Source organism: Lampris incognitus, chromosome 5 (genome assembly GCF_029633865.1).
Source record: "Lampris incognitus isolate fLamInc1 chromosome 5, fLamInc1.hap2, whole genome shotgun sequence".
NCBI lineage: Eukaryota > Metazoa > Chordata > Actinopteri > Lampriformes > Lampridae > Lampris > Lampris incognitus.
In genome coordinates this window covers 42,291,316-42,315,047 of record NC_079215.1, presented here as the reverse complement: position 1 = coordinate 42,315,047, position 23,732 = coordinate 42,291,316, and the positions used below count along the sequence as shown (strand labels likewise).

The following is a 23,732-nucleotide window of genomic DNA, read 5'->3' as shown; positions in this document are numbered from 1 at the left end:
ATAAGTGGCACCAATAATCCTAAAGAGTAACTAAACTGAAGACCATTTTAATGAGTTTGCTGACATCTACAGGTTAAAAACTATGTAAAGGTTAAAACATAGCAGCCTGTTCTTGATATTCTATGATGTTAGCATAGCAGCAAAAACACAATGGCTCTGTTTGATTTAGGAGTACCGAAGAACCAGTATTGACAGTAGTATTGAAAACTGTTAGTGCTGGTTCTGTCTGTCTGTCTATCTTTCAAAGCTCATAGGTGTGCTGGTACATCGAAATCAAATTGATCATTATTAACGTTATTATCTGTAGCTGTGTTTATCCTGCTATGCTAACATCACACAGTACCAAGACCAGCCTGCCATGTTTTTAACCTTTACATGGTTTTTAACTTGTAGATGCTGGAAAACTCCCTAAAATGCTCTAGGGTTTAGTTACTCTTTCATATTGCAATAGCTTAAATTAATATGGGCCTTTCTATCAAAGTAAATTGGGAACATTTCCTAGTTCTGGTTTTACTGCTTCTTCTGAGATGATGTAAACAATATAAAAGCTCTTGTATTGTGTGCTCTCATAAACATAGCCTTCTGAATGCATAACATCTAAGAAGAAAATCAAATCAAATAAATTAATTGTGGATTGACATTATGAGAATAGAGAAGCACAAAGATCAATTACTGGATTCTGATAGGACTTACTAAAGGATTATTAGCAAATTAATTACTGTTTACTAACCAGTTTAATCGATACATGAAGTATTTATTTCAGGCTGTTTATTACTGAAAAATAATCACGCACTGACAGGCATTAAGTACTGGAGTGGAAAACCGATAGGTCCACTCATACCATACATGTTAAACAGTAAATCTTCTTTCCCATTATTTAATGAAATGTGCTCACATTAAAACAAAGACACATACTGGAAAAGGTTTTTTTCTTTAGCCATCGATTGAGTTTCAAAACAAAAACCGGTCGTCAACGAGCAGCTCTAGTGAAGTGGGGGCTGAGTGCAGCAAGTGTGATGTGTAACAGAGCCACAGTGGGTGTTGCCCTCGTCACTTGCTGTAGGAGACTACAGAGCAGGGTCACTCTGCCCCGTTTTTCATGCACACTCAAGGTCGAGTCTTACGCAGTATCCTGGCCTTAGGAGATGAAAACATACACACATACGTACATGTACACGCGCGCACGCACACACACACACACACACACACACACGCACACACACACACACACCTGCAGCACATAGAAGAACACATAGTGCAGTGCTAATTGAACGGGGCATCGGTGTAGTTTTGCGCTAAAACAACACTGACGAACACCACATTTATTAGAGAAAGGAAAAGGGAAATACACAGCAAATGAGAGAAAAGAGGAGTTTTAGAGAGTGCTGAATTCTTGTCTTTGCGACTGCTGTTTGTTCAGCGTTGCTAGGCAACAGAACTGCTCTTGTAGGTAGAGGTACATGAAGAGCCATCACTTCTGCCTGCAGCTGAGAGAATGCACACACCAACTTACAACATGTGCAAATCCCAGGTGACAAGATCTGCACGTCTGAGGCTCGATTGCAAACCAAATCCAGCCGCTGTGTGTGTGCATATGTGCGAGTGTGTGCACGTGTCCGTGCGCAGATACAGTACGCTCTTTTGCAATGACTCACTCAAAACAAGGACACACAATGTAGCTCACGCTGCATCAAAAAAACGACTTCTCCGCCAACTCACACTAGACAAAACTACCATTAGACTTAATCTATTCTGTTCTGTTCCCATTTGATGGGAATACCTCTGTTTCATGCTGTTATACGTAGGTAGATAATATCACATATATGTTCTTCTCAGTACACACAAACACACACACACACACACACACACACACACACACACAGACAAAATTATCGTGCTAACCCAAACAGCCACCCCTCTGTATGTTCCAAGAATGTTTAACAAGCACTTGCTGTAATTTTCTTGTCTTTGGTACAATATTTTTTTCTGGGAAAAACAACTCTAAGCCAAGACTAAGTTTCCCTTTCCTGTCCCAGCACCTGAGAGCTTTCTCAAGTCCAATCAGATGAAGTGGAAACAGACCCACACCTCACATGTTTTCCAGATGTATTGCAATTTGATTCCTGATGGCAACGCAAGTACTCAAATGGGATTACAATCTTAGTAAATTCAATTTATATACAATGCATTTCAGAGCAAAAAAAAAGTCAAGAGAAATACGAACAGGCATTCATTTACAGTTATATACAGCAGTTAAGGAGTGAAATCGATTGCTTTTGCCGTAAACCCCCCCCCCCCAAAAAATTCCATACTTAGCCAAAAATGCATATTAGGCAACTGTCAGACCCGGTATTTATCATTGTGAATAAATCTGCTGCTATATCTTGACTAAATTTAGTACTGACATGCTTATGCATCAAATTTCAGTTTGGTATAATCAGTCCAACCATTTATCTGATTGTTACCATTACCATGTGAATAATAAACTTAAAATGAACCATGAAATGAAAAATGTACTGTCATTCTTGTTATCTATTATCTACACTTAACTTACATCTAGTCAATACTACGTCCTAGAAATCCACAAAATATATCATTTGTTGTGTTTATAAGAATAACATTTTTGTAAGAATATTGTTTTTCTCTTCCTGAAAAATACAATAATTTTAAAGTTATTTGCACTGACTCCATAACTAAAAAATGTGCACCACCCAACTTTAAATTACATATACGAGAAAAAAACGCCTAATGAATGGGCATGTAATTGAGGGAAAATGAGGGATCATCTACCACGAAGCTGAAACTAGCAAGCAACATATTGACATCCACATTCTTCTAAGAAGGTCCGGCTGTTATTGGCTGTCAGTCAAATCAAAGCCCCTCCCCTCGCTAAAACCCACCTGACAGTTCCATTTCATTCCGATAAATGTAAAATCACAAAGGTTCACGGTGCTTCAAAACGCCGCTTCATGAGACCTTTAACTAAACTGCAATTTAAAGAGTCATTTTTTAAATTGCAATTTATTGGCTGGGAGAGCTGGCGCTGGATCGGCTGGGAGAGCTTGGTCTGCTGTGTCCTGTGGGCCCAGGGACCACGGCCCTGACCGGAGCTGCGCCCGAGGAGGTAACACCAAGGGCGGTCTGACAGGACGTGGAAACAGGGCAGGCTAAGCTAACTGCTTGCCCATGCAGACCAGCAGTTCCAATAACACCAAGGGTGGTCTGGTGGCGGCCTCGCCTAGCATTGACTATGTTCTTAGCGTCATTGTGGGGAGTGCGGGGAGGTGTGTTGAAGGTGTCTGGCTGGGAGAACTAGCGTTGGATCGGCTGAGGCAGCTTGGTCTGCTGCACCCAGTGGACCCAGGGACCACGGCCGGAGCTGCACCCAAGGAGGAAACACCGGGGGCGGTCTGACAGGACACAGAAGCGGGGCAGGCTAGGCTAACTACTAGCAATGCAGACCAGCAGTTCCGACAGTTATCCTGGCTGGCTGGCGTTCTCTGGACAGTGGAATATTTGGACTATGTTGCACTGAATGGACTGTGTTGTTAATCATTAGTGGGGTTTTTTTTTTTTTTTTTTGCTTTGTTTTTGTATGATTTTGGTTTTGTTTTTGGGAAATTTGGGATGTGTGTTTTTGTCTTTTGTGTCACACTGCTGTGGGCTGGGGGGAATGGAGTTTTGTATCTTTTGTGTATGCAAGTACATGAAAGAAATGACAATAAATTGTTCCTGATTCCCGATTTCCAGTATCCACTGTAGTGGATATGAAATAGTCACATATCTACCTCATTGTGTAGCAAGGACAGCCAAGTGAATGTGGCTTTTCATAACAACCCCACACCGCATGAGCTTATTTGACCAATTATCTCCTCCCTGTCTGGTTGAAGATGTGCTAATTAATGAAGTCAACTGGTGCAGTGTTTAGTTACATAGACCCATACACACGGCTTTTCCCCTGACACATGATCAATTACCACTGGTTTAAAGGTGCATGTGGTTAGTGAGTAATGACTTCTGGGCCCTACAGTCACATTGGATAAACCCAAACTGAGAAAACTCTAAAAACTGGGGTTGGTAGGCAGGTGGCACAAACTGCTCACTACTACAACTGGCTTTTCTTGATAGATGGTTTTAAAAGCTACATCAAGGATGCAATCTGAAATTTTGCCTCATATACATGTTTGTATACAAAAGAATGTGACGAGCTTCCAGCAAAAAAAAATAAATCAATCAACTGTCCAAATACATTTGCCACTGATTTTACACACACAAACTGACAAAAACAGACACTGGCATGCTGATGATACACACACACACACACACACACACACACACACACACAAACAAGTATTCTGTTGAAAGGGTTGAATAAAAAAGGTAGTACTTACTACAAAACTACTGTTAACTTTTTCTAAAATGCGTTTTTCGTTTAGTGCCATTGCTTCACCTTTTCTCTTCTTCACTCGTTTCTTTTCCAGCTTTTTACAGGCGTACATCTTACCGGTGGCACGCACTTGGCAGGCACAAACCTAAAAAACAAGCAGCAAGCAGGCCGGTAAGGTTACGTGATTGCAGCAGAGACACGATGACAAATGGGGTATGAAAGGTATGGTTGACAGACATCTTTGTTACCGTTAACATTTCATTATATTATGTGAGGAAAAAAAAAAATCCAACTCCTGTTGCATGATAATCCCCCCCCCCCCCAAAAATTGTGTCTGGCCAATTACCCCACTCTTCTGAGCCTTCCCGGTCGCTGCTCCACCACCTCTGCCGATCCGGGGAGGTCAGACTAGTGCTGCATGATTAATCTAATCGCAATCGCAATGTCAGCCTGTACAATTTTTTAACTGCAAAAAGCTGCGATTTAATTAAACAATAAAATGTGCATGTGTGAACGTGTTTGTGTTCAGTCTGCATATAAGAGATGACCAATCAGTCTCTGTTTAGGCAGTGAAGCATGTGCAGTCTATGGTCACATGACTATACGGTGTGCTGTGTGCAGACCAGAAAGAATGGAAAAATGGATACCGATGACAACGAGCAGGTTAACGCTGATGAACTGGTAGCAAAAAAAAAAAAAGTGCGATCTCTGTTATATGGTAATATTTTGGATTTAAGCTAGGTGACATTGAGCAGAAAGGCGTACTGTGTAAAACATGCGAAATGAAAGTCGCTGGCAACATGACATATTTGTATTATTTCTATATGTATAAATTTGTTATATCGCAATTGCAAATGACAATATTGGCCACAATAATTGCAATATGACTTTTTCACCAAGTCGTGCAGCACTACTGCAGACTACCACATGCCTCCTCCGATACATGTGGAGTCGCCAGCCGCTTCTTTTCACCCGACTGTAGTAAGCAGTTTCACCAAGGGGACATAGTGTGTGGGAGGATCACACTATTCCCCCCAGTCCCCCCCCCCCAAAACAGGTGCCCCGACCAAACAGAGGTGCAGCGTAGTGCAGCGATCAGGACACATATCCACATCTGGCCTCCCACCTGCAGACAGAGCCAATTGTGTCTGTAGGGACGCCCGACCAAGCTGGAGGTAACGCGGGGATTTGAACCGGTGATCCCCGTGTTGGTAGGCAACGAAATAGACCACCATGCCACCCGGACCCCCATAATACTTTTGAATAATGAAACTTTGATTCTGATCAAAAAACACACAAACAGGCCAAACATGCTTTAAAAATTATCCCAAATCTTCACTTGCATTTTTCACATGGGAGACGCTTGTAAAGGCCACCACACACTGTCATCGGCTGACATGAGTCAAGATCCCATCTATTCATTTCAATATAAAGCCCCCTCAATGAGGACACCTAGCTTCAAGTCAACGCTATTTAACAAGTTGTGACTTCCCAGAACACCATCCTACTCCCAGGCAACACCGCCCCTAAAGACTCCCGTTTGTTATGGTAAAAATTTTGTTGCTGATTTTGCAGAGGGGTGCCGAATACAGTACACAGAATATAGCAGCTTTCATATTTGACGAACGGTGTGTGCTATAGGCGGTGCTTGACTCAATTCATTTGACTCAGCGCTCTGCTTCTGCAGCGGTGTGTGCTGGCTTTAACAAAGACAAATCAAGCCAATGATAAAATGTCCATCTATAATACTATGCTGCGCTGGTTATTTTTTGGAGATTTTACCAATCGATGCATGCATTTTGCTGTGTTTTAAGTTTAATTTGAACAAGACAACTTAAAAGCTTATGAAGTCACACGTGGCTCCCTTCAAAAAGACGTTGTTTTTTTTCCCCCAGGTTTCAGTGACACTCACCTCACCAAATCCACCTTTTCCTAGTACTCTATAATGTCTGAAGGTATTTTTGGTTACTGGTTGCCTGTGAGGAGGAAAAGATGAAAAAGAGTGTGATAGAGAGAGTGAGAGAGAGATGTGAAAAGATGAGGTTAGAGTGTTCATGACACAAGAATAGAAGGGGAGTGAGAGAAAGAGAAAAAGTGAGAAGTTATATCATCCACTCACACCATGTCATGCTGCAGACAGAATAATGTACTATACTACATGACGGCTGATGTTTCCTCCCTGTTCACTTACTTGCCATCATGCAGAATACCATCAATTATTAACCATTCTAAAAAAGAAACATTAAGTGAAAGTACCGTCTTTTCTGGCGCTAATATTTCACTCATTTCTCCTCTACAATCTTAGGCTCAGTATATTTTTTTTTACCCCCCTCCCTTTTCTCCCCAATTGTACTTGGCCAATTACCCTATTTTTCTGAGCCATTCCGGTCACTGCTTCACCCCCTCTGCTGATCCGGGGAGGGCTGCAGACTACCACATGCCTCCCCGATACATGTGGAGTCGCCAGCCATTTCTTTTCACCTGACAGTGAGGCGTTTTGCAGGGAGACGTAGAGCGTGGGAGAATCACGCTATTCCCCTCAGTTCCCCATCCCCCACGAACAGGCGCCCCGACCGACCAGAGGAGGCACTAGTGCAGCGACCAGGACACACACCCACACCCGGCTTCCCATCCGCAGACATGGTCAACTGTGTCTGCAGGGACGCCTGACCAAGCCAGAGGAAACACGGGGATTCGAACCGGGATGCCTGTGTTGGTAGGCAACGGAATAGACTGCTACACTACCCGGACGCCCCACTAGATTTGTTTTTAATGATTGGACTGTAAGTGAGGTGGCATTGTCAAACCCATGTAACGGTATGCGAGCAGACTTCAAGTTACAATCCTGAACACCATGCTGTAACATATGATACTTTTTGATACTTTCCATCAGTGGCATATTGAAGACAATTGCTAATCCATATAATATCCAAATCATGAACACTTTTGTACCAGTTCATTTTAGTGGTAATTATTGGCTCAGACTCTCCCAGGAAAAATTGCATGGTGCAGATAAAGACATGTAGTAGCGACGATGAAGAGGAGGCTTAGTTTTTGTGGCTTGCGGGCAGATATGCCTTGTAGAAAAACTTTACCAAGATACTACAACATCGATGGATAAAACCCAGGTCCAATCATGTGTATTTGTTCAGCAGTGGAAAAGGCACTGGCAACCATTTTATTTCTATACCATTTATGTATGCGATCACCAATATTACTATATATTGAAGACAATATTCTCCAGTGTTGCCATGCCTTAAAGACACTAATGTACTAGCTGTCAAGAAAAATAATACAATAAGTTAAAACAAAGGCCATTACTCTCAACCATTTAATAGGTATTCAAGTGAATATTCTGCAAGCTGTAATAGTCATTTAAGCCTATGGGATGGCTGATATGTTTACGTTGGCCAATGGAACAGCTCATATTAAATACACACCTCTCCAACCACTTCCACTGAAGGAAGCGGGAGAAGTACATGGTCTCCTGATAGGAGGAGAAGGGTGCTCCGCTCAGATACTCTCGAACTATCCTGGAGAGAAACACAAAGAAGGAAGGAGAGGAATTATTTCAATGATAAGACCGTAATATCTACCATTACGATGTCAATCTAGAAAAGGATATATATGCTGTCTTGACTGATGTTTCAGAAAGAGAGAGCGACGATTTTCCCCAAAGAGGAAAAACTTGTAAACCAAAACCGGTCAAAGTTGTAAATGTTCCATATAACAGACACGTCCTCTTCATTAGACTGCTTGTAAAGTCAAAACAGTTGGTGCGTGAGTATGTATGAGTGTGAGTATGTATGAGAGTGAGTGTGCATTTGTGTTGTGCTGTCATCCCTACGATTCAAAGCACATTCTCAATGGAAAGACGGAAAAAAATACCGTTTTGATAAACCACCGTGAAATATGAAAAAAAAAAAACGCCTTTGAATGAGAACATTCCACTCAACCAGGACATCAGGGATACTGGAAAGCACGTTTCAACAGAGCAGGAGTTCAAATGGAACATCTTATCTCACCTTGCTGGACACGTGAGACAGGGTGTGCGCGTGCACGTGTGTGTGTGGGTGCATGCATGTGTGCGTACATGGGTATGCATGCGTATGAAACCCATTTGACTATTTACTGTCACCAAAAGGGGTTAGCTCCACTCAAAACTACACACATATCCACATCCATGCATGCACACCACACTAAAATCATCCAGAAGCTACCAACCCTTTAGCATTCCTGCCCTGAGGAGGAGAACAGGCTCCAACTGTCACCCAAGACAACATCAAAAGGCTGCGCTGTGAGGAAGTAAGGGCCAGGAAAGGTCACAGACCCGCCATCTCTTGACCATAAGTCAACTGCAATTCCTTTGAGAGTTGTTAGAACCTGTGTCTTTGATTTGACCCTGCCAGACTCTCTAGTAGTAAGTATCCTCTTACACTCCTGCGGCCACAGATGTTTTTGGACAAACAGTGCACACAATTTAACACTGCTGTGCTCAAGTGGAAGGAACTGAACTGTACTGAGATTGATGAACTATGAAGTCTACTTTCTGAAACTATGCATCGTGAGGAGGAATGATCGAGAGCAAGCTTGTACATGTATAATAGGTTGGTTGGGAAATGGCTTTTTAAGAGGTTAAGTGTCCATTTTGGGTTTATGTTCTGTTAATACAATGCAGGACAACAAAGCTGCAAGTAAAGCAAAGAAAATGCTAGGAGTTTCTTAAGGATAGTGATACTGATGCTATGGGTTCATTCGTGTGGGGGAACCTTATTTATACAATATTCTTACACACAAATTTGTTCTTGCACACTTGTGAAATTTCTTAGCCCTCTAATTTTTCTTACGGGCATGAGGGAAGCCTGACGGTTACTTGTAAACCCCCTCCTGACGACATCTACTGTCTAACCCTTGCAACCAACAATCACCCAGATCTGCAAAGATATCAATGTTAGCCAGTTTATGTCCAAATTCAGCATTTACCCAGGCTCTATGTCTTCTCTAGGAGACAAACTTGAGAGCTAAAATAATCCGTGGGTGTGTAAGAACAAATTTGTGTGTAAGAACATTTTATAAATGAGGCCCCTGATGTGCTTAACTATAGGGTAGGAGCCAATCCAACCAATAGTTATCGTCAAAGATTCATTGGCTTGTTTCTCTTGGGTTCACACGTCACACATAATTGGAGTTATAGTATGTTTTACAGGACTGGGTGTCACCGTTAAGACTAAATTTACTCAATATGGGTCTGAAGCTGGAAAGTTTCATGAATAGTCCCTCCAGTGTGCCCGCACACCCACTCACTAACAGAGCTGATGACACCTGCTGGGAACACATTACGAGGCTGAGACCAGCAGGACTTGTCCACAGCACTGCACATTTGTGAAATACCGCAACTGTGGTCCTATGGTGGGGCTCATGACCGCTATATCCTAACTACCACTTCTTATCTGTTCTTTGTTACACTATTTCCTTAAGGTAAAAGAATTGCCAAATATCATACCTAAAGATATAATCTGTCGTTTGATTGATCTTGACCTTCTAGTGATTAAAAGGCCTCTTGCATAAAACAAATGTTTGCTGCATGAAAAAAAGGTCAGCCCATTGAGAATATACAGAAAGGATAACTTATTGAAACAGAATAACATCAACATCGACTTATCGCCTCCGAGGGTTTTGCATTTTTGTGCAAGTGGCATACCTTTCTCTATAAAAGGCATCTTAAACAGTGAATACGTTGATATCTTTAATTCAAAATTACTACGTTAAGACCATGAAAACAAATTTTGAGTTTACAAAGAGTTAAACTTTCAAAATTATTTAGTTAAGCCTCCAGGACTTAAGTTGAAATCAATAATTAAAGTCATCAGCACCATCATCATCATCAAAGCTGCAAATATAACAATAATGATAATATCTAATTTTAGGCGTTAATAGTAGTGGTACAGTTTTACTCATAAACTTAGCACAAAAAGTAAGGAAATTTGTGTTTGGTAGATTATTTCTTTGTTGTAACAATGCTTCTTGGCAATAAATCTTCTATCAGGCACCTGATTGTCAGCACCTGGGGGACCAGAAGCTCAAAACAAGAGTTAATAGCAACAGCAAAATAAGCTGTTTGGCATTGGCAGAGAAGATCTGGCAAATTTTTCATGGGCGCAACCCACATACTCAGCTCCGCTGCTCATCCCACAAATGCATGTTCCTTACAAATGTGGCACCATTTAAAAGGGAAATAAACAGGCTTTCCAGCGGTATAAGATTTATTGCCAAGAAGCATTGTTACAACAAAGAAATAATCTACCAAACACACATTTCCTTACTTTTTGTGCTAAGTATAGTTAGAAGGACAATTGTGAGCAGAAAGAATATTTGTAATAGAAAAGAAAGACAAAAAGCAAAAAAAATCATGTGATGATTCCATTCCTCTGCATAATTTGGAAATGTCAAAAAAACCTGTGTGAAAGGCAACATGGATGATCAATGGTTAAAGGGTTGCGTCAATGTACATGCAACTCACTACATTCATGACGACAGAAAGCATTGTATATTGAGATACCTATCTATTTGCAATCTGTATGGCTCATTCCTGTTCAAAATGTGCTCACAGCTGCTGTTCATTTCAATTCTGAACATAGCAATATGGCATTAAAAAGGCAGTAGTAGTAGTAGTAGTAGTAGTAGCAGCAGCAGCAGTAGCAGTAGTAGTCTGAATAGCATATATTCACATGTATGGGTCACAGTCGGTTGTGGATTAATTCAATAATATCTACAATGTCTAAAAACTACAATCATACTAAAATGTATCCCATGGATATCAATGATGTTGAACATCCCACCTTCCCAAACAGACGCCCATGTTAAATTTGGTCCTCTTCAAGGATTAGGTGGGTTCATCCCAACACATATGTGACCCACATGAATAAAGCCAGTGGGCTTCACTGTGTCTTAGAAGTTAAAAGCAGTCCAGGATACCTGGTGACGAGAGCTTTCAGAGCAGGAAGAGCCTTGCTTTGTCTGGCTTGGAGTAGAGCCTCAGACAGACAGCATTGGGAGTAGAAATAAACACAGCTACAATATGGCTTTTGTTGAAAAGAAGGAGAGAGGAAAAAGAACAGAGGAGCAAACTCAGCACAAGATCTTTGTGGAGAACACACCGTGGTACACTGGGTACTCACTAACTCTCCTCTCCAGATGACATAATCCTGTGTTCCATTGTAGCAGAGGACACAATTAGTGAGCTAAGACATTACCGCTAAGGTCTCTGTCGTTTTTTTTTTTTTTACATTTTCACGTGCAGCACCACACTTTCCTACATGGTTTTTCTTTTAAACCCAGAGTTGGAATTCCCAGTTAGAATAAGAATCATCAAAATTCCCCAACGGAACATAAAGAACACGACACGGATAGTGGAAGAAGTGATGGCCGAGTTCGAACAGGAATTCCATTCAAAAAAGATCTTAACTGCTGCAAAGCTGTTGGCAGCCCAAACACGTGCCTGTGTTTTAACACTTTGCCATTTCCCTTTCTCTCTCCTCTCCTTAGCACTTTCCATCTCTCCTCACCTTTCCCCTTTTCACCCTCTTGCTCTCTTCTTAACAATTTCTGTATCTCAATCCCTGTACATTGCCATTATCTTGCAGCCTTTGATTCAGTCCAGTCAAGAACCTCTTCACGAATGAATGTGCTTTCTACATTAGGGAAGATGTAACATAAGAGTTGGCATACTGTGCTCTCTAGTTTTGACCACTGGGAGGTGTTGAAACAGATGCTAACATAGACAAAGAGAAAGAGACTTTAGACACCATAGAGAAGACAGAAGGGTGTGTGTCTGCTTTGCTAACCAAATGTGATGCCACATTCAGCTTCACAGTCAAACAGAAACCATAAACTTGCAAAACTGACCCTCCCTCTGCCTGAGTGTGTATGCACATCCTTCTACATCCGACACTGTATTTGTTAATTTCTTCTGCACATCCATAACTGTCTGACTAATGAACACACAGGCCAAGACCAGAATGGAGTGTTTCCCCAACAAAATTTCCTCCTGTCCCGAAATTCAATGAGCAGATTCCAGTTCTCCCCAGAGAACGCTCAGTGAGTTGCACAAAAATTAAGCTTTTGTCCAGACTGAGGGAACTGGGCTTGGTTTTGCTGAAACATGTTGCACTGACGTGGTCTTTACTGTGTGCCTCATACACAGAACCTAGTAAGACTATACACCTGAGTGCTGTAGCATGAGCTGGGCCAAATAGCATTTGTGCTAATAGTTCTTAGTGTTTGCTAGTCCCAGTGTATTAGAGAGTTTAAACAACCTGGGGGTTGCCAGTATGGTGCCTGACAATTTATCTGATGTTTTCTAACACAGTAAAACCCACCTATCTCATCCTCTATGGTAAATACAATATGACAAAATGATTATATGTTCTTGTAGACATATCTAATACTGTACTGAGCTTTCACTGCACTGATGGTAAAGTGAAAGTGTTACAATATCGATCCACTCCAAATTCATTCCTAAAGTTCTACTGATAGGACATGGTAACTCCACCACTGTGCTGTAAATCCCATTATTTCCTATGGCTTGTGCCGAGTAAGTCCCTGGGCAGAGCAAAGCGTGGGCGTAGTGCGGAGCTTGGCGCCCTTGCATCCAAAGTTCAAACGAGTTGAACTTTTATCCTGTGCGTGGTGACGAAATTCCCAAAGTTCCAATAAAAACAAGTTGTGAAACAGACCAAATAAAATGGCGACCTTGATTTTATAAACATCAGAGTTCCCCAAGCTCCATGACCCATCTTTGCGAAGTTATCGGGACCAAAGTAGGAAAGGCCTCTCTCTCATGGATGCAAGTTTACAACCAAGTGGGCACACCAGGTGTGATTAAAAGCAGTATTTTAAAGTCAATATATATGACCAGTGGTTATGGTATATTCACAATAAATATATAAGGAATCAGGAGCGCTTTATTTGTCATTTTATTTCATGTACTTGCGTACATGAAAGGAAACGAAATATCGTTTCCCCCAGCCCACAGCACTGCAACACAAAGACAAAAACACATCCAAAAAACTTCAAGAACTGCAAGAACACATATAGTCAAGCTAACACATATATCCAAACGAAGCAACAACAAAAAAATCACTGTCCAATAGAACGAACACCAGCCAGGATGACTGTCAGAACTGCCAGTCTGCATGGGCTAGCTGTTAGCTTAACCTGCCCCACTTCCGCATCCTGTCAGACCTATCTTTACAAGATACTGAGTTAAATGGTCATGCCTTTTTTTCCTCTAAGATTTTTCTACTTTTCGACTACTTTCTTCTTTACTGGACTCGAGAAAACCTGCTTATTTTGGTCCCCGAGCACCGCGCCCAGAGTGCCACTGGGTGTGAGCTGTGTCTCCAAATGTACGCTGGACCAAGCAGTGAGCACAGTGTATGCTTCTTCCTGTCTGAAAGTTGCTTAAATCTTATGTGTGTGTGTTTGAGTTTTTGTATGTTCAGTAACATTTCCGAGGAACAAGTTTTTCACCTTAAGAGTGAGGGCATTTTTGCCAAGTGACGACATTGTGGCCTGTCCTCACTTCCTCAAGAGTGAATTTTAGGGTTACGACTTGTGTTTAGGGTTAAAGGGATAGTTTGGGGTCTGGGGTTTTAACTATGTGTTCTAATTGCACAGTCAGACAAACTTGTGGATACCTTTTTCTGTCTATGCGTGTAGTTCAAAGATACGTTGAACAGTGTGCTTAGCCTAGTTGGCTCAATTGCTGGGTGTCTACCGGGATCATTAGCAGCTCCTCTCAAGAGAAGGATAATACACCATCTCTGAAGCCAATTGTTAATGCTTTTTTAGTCTCACAATACCAGACAATCGGAGATCTCCGCCTTCCAATGTCTGGGGACTTCTAATTGCAAGATAGTTGCTACAACAGTGGTGAGAACAGCCGCTAACAAACCTACGCCTACTGCTTTGGAAATCTAGGACACACCTGATCGGAAAAGATGTTCTCCTCCCATCCTCCTCTGTCATGAAACAAACTACAGATATAGCAGATAACTTTGCAACACAAAGAGAACTTTTTAAAACATTGAAAATGGATGACCCAAGAAACTTTACAATATTTGATTCCGTTGTATCAAACATATCCTCAGTCCACAAGATTGGTGAAGTTAAGGATTTACAGCGACTTTGTTTAAAACTTTTAACCCGGGCCAAGAAAGATGTGTCGGCTTGTTTACCAACTGGTTATGGGAAAAGTTTGGTCTATCAAGCCTGGCTGACTGTCTGCGACTTGTTGTCCGCACAGGGACAGAAATGTATGGTGCTGGTAATATGCCCTTTGCTGTCGATAATGGAGGTGCAGGATTTCTTCAGTGACTGCAGCTGAGCCATCCTATAATGCACCTGTTGCTGGTACGACAGTGCTTACAAGTACACGACTTCTGCCTGTCACCGCCACAATATGAAGGGCCGCCCTAATCAGAATCAGAATCAGAATACTTTATTTATCCCCGAGGGAAAATTGACTAAAGACTCTGGATTGGTTCTGCAATGCAGGCGGGGTTTTTTAAACTCCCTAATTGTTTCCACCAAGTTTTAGCAATGAAGTTGGGAGATCGTCCTCAGTCTCTAGTTAAGCGAAGCGTTTAGAGACTGACTTGTGAGTCTTAACGTTTTTTATGCTGTAGAAGAAGAGATATATGATACATCTTCTTCCACTATGGAACACGGACATGCATATTATGGAAAAATAGCTCAAAACTATAATCTAATTTTTAGGATTTTGCATGTACTTATGAAAACAATGAATAACAATATATATCGCAGGGCGTCCGGGTAGCGTGGCAGTCTATTCCGTTGCCTACCAACATGGGGATCGCCGGTTCGAATACCCGTGTTACGCCCGGCTTGGTCGGGCGTCCCTACAGACACAATTGGCCGTGTCTGCGGGTGGGAAGCCAGATGTGGGTATGCGTCCTGGTTGCTGCACTAGCTCCTCCTCTGGTCGGTCGGGGTGGAGGGGGGAATAGCGTAATCCTCCCACGCGCTACATCTTCCTGGGGAATCTCCTCATTGTCAGGTGAAAAGAAGCGGCTGGCGACTCCACATGTATCGGAGGAGGCATGTGGTAGTCTGTAGCCCTCCCCAGATCAGCAGAGAGGGTGGAGCAGCGACCGGGAGGGCTCGGAAGAGTGGGCTAATTTGGCCAAGTCCAATTGGGGAGAAAAAAAAAAGGGGGGGGGGGTGAATCCACAAAAAAAAAATCTATAACGTTATGCCAACAAGTAAAAAGTATTAATGACGGGCTTTAGTTAAGATGTATTTCCATTCTTTTGAGAGTTGATCATGATTCTGGTAGACATCCAACAAATAAGCTAAGCAAAGCTAAGCGCATCGCTCAATGTACCTTTGAACTGCACGTAAAGACATCAAAAGGGTATCTACAAGTTTGTCTGACAATGTAGAAGGGCACATAGTACAAACCCCGGAAACCAAACTATCCCTTTCAGATTAGAATTAAGATAAGGTCAAGATAAGGGTAAGGGTTAAGGTTCTGATGATTAGGTTAAGGTTAGGGGCTAGGGAATGAATTGCAGTCGATGAGGGGTCCTGACAAATATAGAAAAACAAACTTGTGTGCATGCAAGTATGCATGCACGCGCGCGCGCGCGTGTGTGTGTGTGTGTGTGTGTGTGTGTGTGTGTGTGTGTGTGTGTGTGTGTGTGTGTGTGTGAATGAGCAACAAGTAGTGTATTCTGTGTAATAATCCTTGGTCTGTTTGTTTCTCCTGGCGGCTGTGGCAGGAAGCAGAAACACCTGCAAGTGTGTGTGTGTGTGTGTGTGTGTGTGTGTGGGTGTGAGTATACGGAGGAACACTGAGGTGGCTGTTGTTTTCATGCCAGCCATCCGGATACCCTCTCTGCCTACTGCTCTTTTTCATTTGCCTCATCTTTGTGTACATGTGTGTGTACGTGTGCATGTGTGTGTGTGTGTGTACATGCACTGATGTTTGTGTGATACTACACTACAGATGCCAGCTGCCTCATCACCATAAGTATGACAGGGTACACTCTGTCTAACATGTAGGAAGGAACACACACACACACACACACACACACACACACACACACACACACACACACAGAGGAAAAAGAGGTTCCATTGGTCCCATTAGATGGGTGGTTACGCTGGTTAGGCTCAATCAAAAATACGCTTAAAATTTTTTTTTAAATCTTCTAACAAGACTTTAACGAATATCACCTCAATCACTTATGACCGATGAGCCGATGTGACTGTAGTGCAAGAGAGAGTGCTGATAGAAACCTGAGGCCAGGAGTGAGGCTCTGATGAAATGTACACCGAGGTGACTTACTTGGTGCAGTCATTGAAGAGCTCCTTGCAGGGACTCTGCTCCAGCCTCTCCCTGCACCCGGCCACCACATCCTGAGGTATGTCTGGCAGATGGGCTGCCGACTTGGGAGAACAGAGAGACACAGAGAGAGACACACCAAGCAAGCGAGAGAGAGAGAGAGACATACAGAGAGAGAGAGAGAGAGATATTTAGTCTGGCGTTAGCAGAATGAGAATAATTATTGGTCTGTCAATGTATATGGCCCTGTGTCACTGGTGAAGTGAGGCAGTAACATTGGCAGAGTTAGGGATTCCTTCCCTTGTGTACTGCAACATGAAGAGCATGGCAGTAAGCAGTTCCATTCAGGGACACCCTTCAAACAGGAGCCATACATGCTAAAGAGAACACCTTCGTAGTACAGTAAGTCCCAACAGACACAAGCTGTCACAAACTGACAAACCTGATGTGTTACTGGCCAGTTTTCCAACATAATTGATTTGTTTGCTGAACCTGACATGAAAATGATGGGGAATGAGGGTTCACGTAAGGCTGAAAACTCATGTTTGTGCGAGAACTGAAATAGCAATGCCAGGCATGTTTGTGCCATACCCCGTTATTGAAATATGTGTCTAAAACGTTTAGTCCGTAGTCCCTCCTCTTCTCATCCGGTGCTAGCTGGTACACGGCCTGTCAATGAGGAAAAAAAGAGTCAAAGTGTTAGCAACCACACACATACATATAGACATATATACATATACAGAAAGGCATACTCATTCCACCACTTCTTGTATACTCATGACTTGTTCATAGTATATAATTTCAGAGAGATGGACTTTCGACAAAGACAAAAAGGTTAACAAATGAGAGGTAGACGCCTGGGTACCGTAGCGGTCTATTCCGTTGCCTACCGACACGGGGATCGCCGGTTCGAATCCCCATGTTACCTTCAGCTTGGTCGGGAAAATCTACAGACACTGTGGGTGGAAAGCCGGATGTGGGTATGTGTCCTGGTCGCTGCACTAGCGCCTCCTCTGGTCGGTTGGGGTGCCTGTTCAGGGAGTAGGAGGAACTGGGGGGAAATAGCGTGATCCTCCCATGCGCTACGTCCCCCTGGCAAAACTCCTCACTGTCAGGTGAAAAGAGGCGGCTGGCGGCTCCACATGTATCGGAGGAGGCATGTGGTAGTCTGCAGCCCTCACCGAATTGGCAGAGGGGGTGGAGCAGTGACCAGAATGGTGGGGTAATTGGCCGGATACAATTGGGGAGAAAAAAGGGGGGGGGCACAAATGAGAGGTAGCAAGACAAATAATGATTGACCTTCAAACCATCAAGTCATAATTAAAGGAGAGGGAGGGGAACTGATAAAAGATGGAAGTGGGCATATGGGAGGGTTTACAAATAAAGCAATAGCGTTACAAGAAAAAATTATATATACATTTATCACCATCTTGGTTGAGGAAGCAAAGTGCCAATAGTATTTTGTATTCATGCTTCACCCGTTACATGTGTACCTTTCCCCAGATGACTTCGTAATTTTACACCGTTGCACAAGGACTGAATGCTGTACCCCCCCCCCCAACAAATATGGCAAGTGTTTCGAAGAATGCATGAAGCTTGGCTGGTCTGGGTGTGTGTTTCCTTAGAAAACAAGGCTAACGTAGAGGATCTGGACCGAGCTATGGGACACATCATGACCAAGACACGAGACGAGACCTCAACTGAAGCAGTTGCTGGCACCGTGCACTGAAACCTTGTTTCATTTGGTACATGAATGTAACAGGAGGTGAATGTGAAGTGTGTATGTGTGTCTGTATGTCTGTGTGTGTGTGTGTGTGTGTGTGTGTGTGTGTGTGAGAGAGAACGAGAGACTAATGTAGGTTCTTATAAAATAACCATGACCCCCCCATCTTGTTTTCTTTCCTAGTATACCTCCAGGGGCCTAGACACAAGCCTGGGCCTGTGTTTACTGGCTCACCCAGGGGACCAGCGTCTGACGTGAGCTTGACCTCATGGAGAGAGTGCTGGGAGGAAGGGGAGGGGCTGGTCCTTTGATGGCCTGTCCCAGATCCCTAATCACCCATCCAGCCCTTTCCATCACTACCCGAGCACCCACGCCCCCCACAAATCCTGCCAAGAAAGACTAAACCACCGCTCTTCTCCCTCCTTTTTTTCACTCAACCTCCATGCTCTGCAAGCCCAGGCTGAGACCTGTCCCTTGTAAGCAAGCTGGGCACGAGAGAGAGAGAGAGAGAGAGAGAGAGAGAGAGAGAGAGAGAGAGAGAGAGAGAGAGAGAGAGAGAGAGAGAGAGAGAGAGAGAGAGAGAGAGAGAAAGAGAGAGAGAGAGAGAGAGAGAGAGAGAGAGAGAGAGAGAGAGAGAGAGAGAGAGAGAGAGAGAATCTGTGTGAGTGTGAGTGACTGAGGGAGAGAGAGAACGACAGAAGTAAAAAAAGAAAAAAGGATAGATATGGTAGAATGAAGTGAGACATTTAATGCCCCATTTACACTTAGCCCCTTCATATAAAATGCAACTTGACTGATTGATTGATGTGTTGAGCTGATTCGATAGCGATCTGATAGCTAAAAAGCCAAGTGTAAGGCTGCATTCCATTTACCTTGGAAGCCGGAGCTGGGAATGACGTCACACCCAAGTTGACCGCATTCCAGTACAACAAGTCGGAAAACCAGTTCTAACCAGGTTAGACATTGTTAGCAATACCAGTTAATAATGGATTACATGGTATTTTGCACATACAAACACTGTAGCAACATGTCCACAGATAGAAGTTGGACAGTACTGTGTGTACAACTGATTTAATGAGACACAAATAAGACAGAAGTGCTAATAAACAGTATATTAAGACAGCTTTCGCTACCATTGATACACAGAACAGCCATATTGCATTTTGGGGTCGGGAAATCTGACTTCGGGGCGTCCGGGTAGTGTGGCAGTCTATTCAGTTGCCTTCCAACACAGGGCTCTTCGGTTCAAATCCCCATGTTACCTCTGGCTTGGTCGGGCATCCCTACAGACACAGTTGGCCGTGTCTGCGGGTGGGAAGCTGGATGTGGGTATGTGTCCTGGTCGCTGCACTAGCGCCTCCTCTGGTTGGTCGGGGCGCCTGTTCGGGGGGGGAGGGGGAACTGGGGGTGAAACTCCTCACTGTCAGGTGAAAAGAAGCAGCTGGCGACTCTACATGTATTGGAGGAAGCATGTGGTAGCCTGCAGCCCTCCCTGGATCGGCAGAGGGGGTGGAACAGTGACTGGGGATGGCTCAGAAGAGTTGGGTAACTGGCCAAGTGCAATTGGGGAGGGGAAAAAAAAGAAAAAGAAATCTGACTTCAGAGGGTGTTCCAGTTGAAATTTCCCACTGGGAAATTGGTAATTTTTCCCAGTTCAAATGGAGCGTACCATACCTGCATCCAAACTACCCCCTCAGGAGGTACTTTGAGATCAAGTGTAAATGGATGCATCCCTTCAAGTCACATTTGACAGCCAAACTCCCAAAGTATAATATGATGGGGCACAGCCTGCCCTAAAGGGGAAATGCACATGGCATCACTATCATAGGTATGGGTGGAGTTCCAGCGAAACTCAAAATCTGCAACAACAGAAAATGTCAAATGCTATCCTCCCCAACTAATCACTCTCGATTTGCTCTTTCAATTCTCCTTGGATTCAGTCTGGTACAAACACATCTAGCTATAGTAAACAGCGCTCTCCCCTGCAGCCTTCTGTATCAGCACAACCACCGGAGGGAGGGTCTCCTGCCGGCTTGCAGAAGGCACAAAAATGTGAAGACTATTTTAATCGCATCTGCCATCTTACCCTGACCCCTCTTTTCCTTTTTTTTTTCATTATTCGTGTCTTAATTCATACCACCATAACAACTAACATTTCAAGCTGAAGTAAAGGGTTTTTTTTCCTTTTGCTAAATTATCTGTAAACCATATAGGTACAGCTGAAAAATTTGAAAAAACAGCAGGCAAAATTATGAATCTGGTTGTATAAATTGTTGAAATTGAAATGAAAACTAAGTAAGTTAAAAAAAAACATGGACGCTTTAAGCTGTGCGTCAGTATGGGCTGTGTGTATAGCAACTCAGCCAATATATATCCCATAATATAAATATCATAATTTTTTCACCTGCCTGCCCCGTCATAGAATTAGTGATGGTATTTTGGATATTGCTTGCAAACGATAATTATTTAATGCTTGATATATAGATTTAGGTTTTGTCACATGGTGTTAAACTCATGTGTGGGGGCGTCCGGGTGGCGTGGTGGTCTATTTCATTGCCTACCAACATGGGGATCGGTGGTTCGAATCCCCGTGTTACCTCTGGCTTGGTCAGGCGTCTCTAAAGACACAATTGGCCGTGTCTACAAGTGGGAAGCTGGATGTGGGTATGTGTCCTGTGTCCTGATCGCTGTACTAGCGCCTACTCTGGTTGGTCGGGCGCCTGTTCGGGGGGGAAACTGGGGGGAATAGCGTGATCCTCCCGCGCACTATGTCCCCCTGGCGAAAATCCTAACTGTCAAGTGAAAAGAAGTGACTGGCGATGCCACATGTATCAGAGGAGGCATGTGGTAGTCTGCAGCCCCCCCTGGATTGGCAAAGGGGGTAGAGCAGCAACCGGGATGGCTCGGAAGAGTGGGGTTATTGGCCAGACACAATTAGAAAGACCGGGTGTGTGTGTGTGTGTGTGTGTGTGTGTGTGTGTGTGTGTGTGTGAGAGCACATGTGATTATTAATGTAAAAAGGTGGAAGGTGTTTGTTTGCACCAGTCTTGTGCATACTACGAGACAGAATTCTTCAGGCATCACAGAAACGGAAATAAGGTAAATGCTTGACCAAAAAGAAAATCAAAACATTGTACTGGAAAGCACTGGGGTAGTCCAAACAGATTTATGTTTTACTAGTGGTTATGTGTTACTAGTGGAGATGTATTTTAATGACTGGTGTAAATACAATGTGGATAAAATCACATCCGCATACAGTCACATAAATCCCCAAGTGTAAATGGGGCGATAGAGAGAGACAGAAAGCAACTCAGAGGAAAGCGGAGCACTGCTCCCAATAATGATGGAATTGTCCTTAACTTACCACAGCATCCATGAACTCAATGCAGCGCTTCAGCTCTGGCCGGGTGTCACAGTACTGACGGAACAACAGCCGACCGATGGGCTGCCTCTCACATAGACTGGTGTAGTCCCTCTCTGAGAAGGAGTGGCGGAGAGACAAAAAGAGTAAGTGTGAGATCTGCACCAAAGTTTTAGATAAACTAGTTATTTTAAACCAATCGTTCATTTGTCTGTTCAAGAATGTGCCATGTGCAAAGACTCATACCAAACTTGTGTGTGTGTGTGGGGGGGGGGGGGGGTCAGTATATGTGTGGGCCAAAGCCCTTCAGGACTGATGGTATCCAATAAAGTCATACTTCCTACGGCACAAAATGAGGAAGACAACTCAGGAAATTATCTGTCACTGGGTGACAACAGTGACACGCATACATGAAACTATGCAAACGTGCATGCATGCACATGCATAGAGACCCACCCGAACAAAACAAGAAACGAGAAAAATAAGAACAGACCACACACGTACACATACACAGACATTATCACACACACACACCCAAGCGAGTTGTAAATGAATGACGGAACATTTAGAGCACTGGATTGTGAGTGGCAAAAGAAATAGAACTAATATCTCAAAGAGCTGATTAGATCTTATCTACAGTACTTAAAGCTACATCCCTGACTAAACACCATTTCTTCAGGACACCATATAATGCCCTCAAACCCACCTCCTATATGACAACAACACTTAAATGAGGGCAGAAGAAAGGAGAGAAGAGAAGAGAAGAGAAGAGAAGAGAAGAGAAGAGAAGAGAAGAGAAGAGAAGAGAAGAGAAGAGAAGAGAAGAGAAGAGAAGAGAAGAGAAGAGAAGAGAAGAGAAGAGAAGAGAAGAGATTCCTTCCATGTCTACTATGTGGCAATAAAGTTTTAAGTACAACAAACACCAGCTGTTTTAACAAAACTCCCTGAGAGGTTGTGAATACAGAGGTGATTTTGCCACTTCTTACATAGCTTTATCTTTAAGCTAGTTTTTAGAATCTGCCTGTGCTTGATCACTACAATATACGAGTGCTGCCTGGTTTTCAAATCACTTGAAGGAAAACTCTGGTATTTTTTAACACAAGCCCCATTTTTTATTGTTGGGAGTCAGACAGAGACGGGCAGCTGAATCTTTTTTGATTCAATATAGAGTGATGTCACGTCAGCCGACTGCCACACACCAGGCTAGCATGGAATCCACGTTTAACAACATCCACTTAAAAGAGCTTTTTTTTGGCACCAATGGGCTTGGAATATTCTGAGAAGTGTCTGAAAATGTCTTCCATACTGAAAATATAATCCCAGTGGTCAGTCAGCACAGTGACAGACCTTTTTGCATATTTTCGGTTTTGCACTTCTCTCCATCGCTCTCACGCTTCACCTGTTGTCCTCCTGCAACAACTCACTCCTTGTTGGGTTAATGAGCAAGACTTCTGCCCCGGGTCAGAAATGGATTGATATCTATTCATAGGTTCTGTGGTTAACATCATGGCTAAGGCTCTTTAAACCCCACTTATAACATTCTGAACCTGTCAGTGCCAAAAAAAGAGCTCTTTTAGTGGACATTAGATTCTGCTACCCATCACTCAGTCTGACTCCTATGGATAAGAAAACAGGGCTGAGTTTCCCTTTACGTTTTGCTGTACGCAAGATGGGAGATCCATTTCCTTCTCAATCAGGATTAGTCAAGTAACTTTTAGTTTGAATGAAAAAGCCAGCTCATCCTCTTGCATAACCAAAAGCACAGTGTGATAACAGAATAAAGATTCTCTCATGGAAGTTTAGTCTGCTTCCTAGTGCATTGCATTACAGTACATTCAAGGCGCTCGGCTGACACTTCTTTGGATCCACTGACCAAGTGTGAGCCGGTAAG

General features: G+C 43.1%; 1 protein-coding gene across 2 annotated transcripts in view; it reads right to left on the bottom strand.

The window, feature by feature from the left end:
• Positions 1-23,732, bottom strand: part of grk4 (G protein-coupled receptor kinase 4) — an 89,549-nt gene that overhangs the window by 28,187 nt on the left and 37,630 nt on the right. For both annotated transcript variants that reach the window (XM_056279621.1, XM_056279619.1), the window contains exons 3-8: positions 21,845-21,957; positions 17,349-17,426; positions 16,761-16,861; positions 7,828-7,920; positions 6,300-6,363; positions 4,392-4,532 (exon numbers count right to left, since the gene is read on the bottom strand). In XM_056279621.1, the coding sequence (XP_056135596.1) occupies positions 4,392-4,532; positions 6,300-6,363; positions 7,828-7,920; positions 16,761-16,861; positions 17,349-17,426; positions 21,845-21,957 (590 nt within the window). The remainder of the gene's footprint in view (positions 1-4,391; positions 4,533-6,299; positions 6,364-7,827; positions 7,921-16,760; positions 16,862-17,348; positions 17,427-21,844; positions 21,958-23,732) is intronic.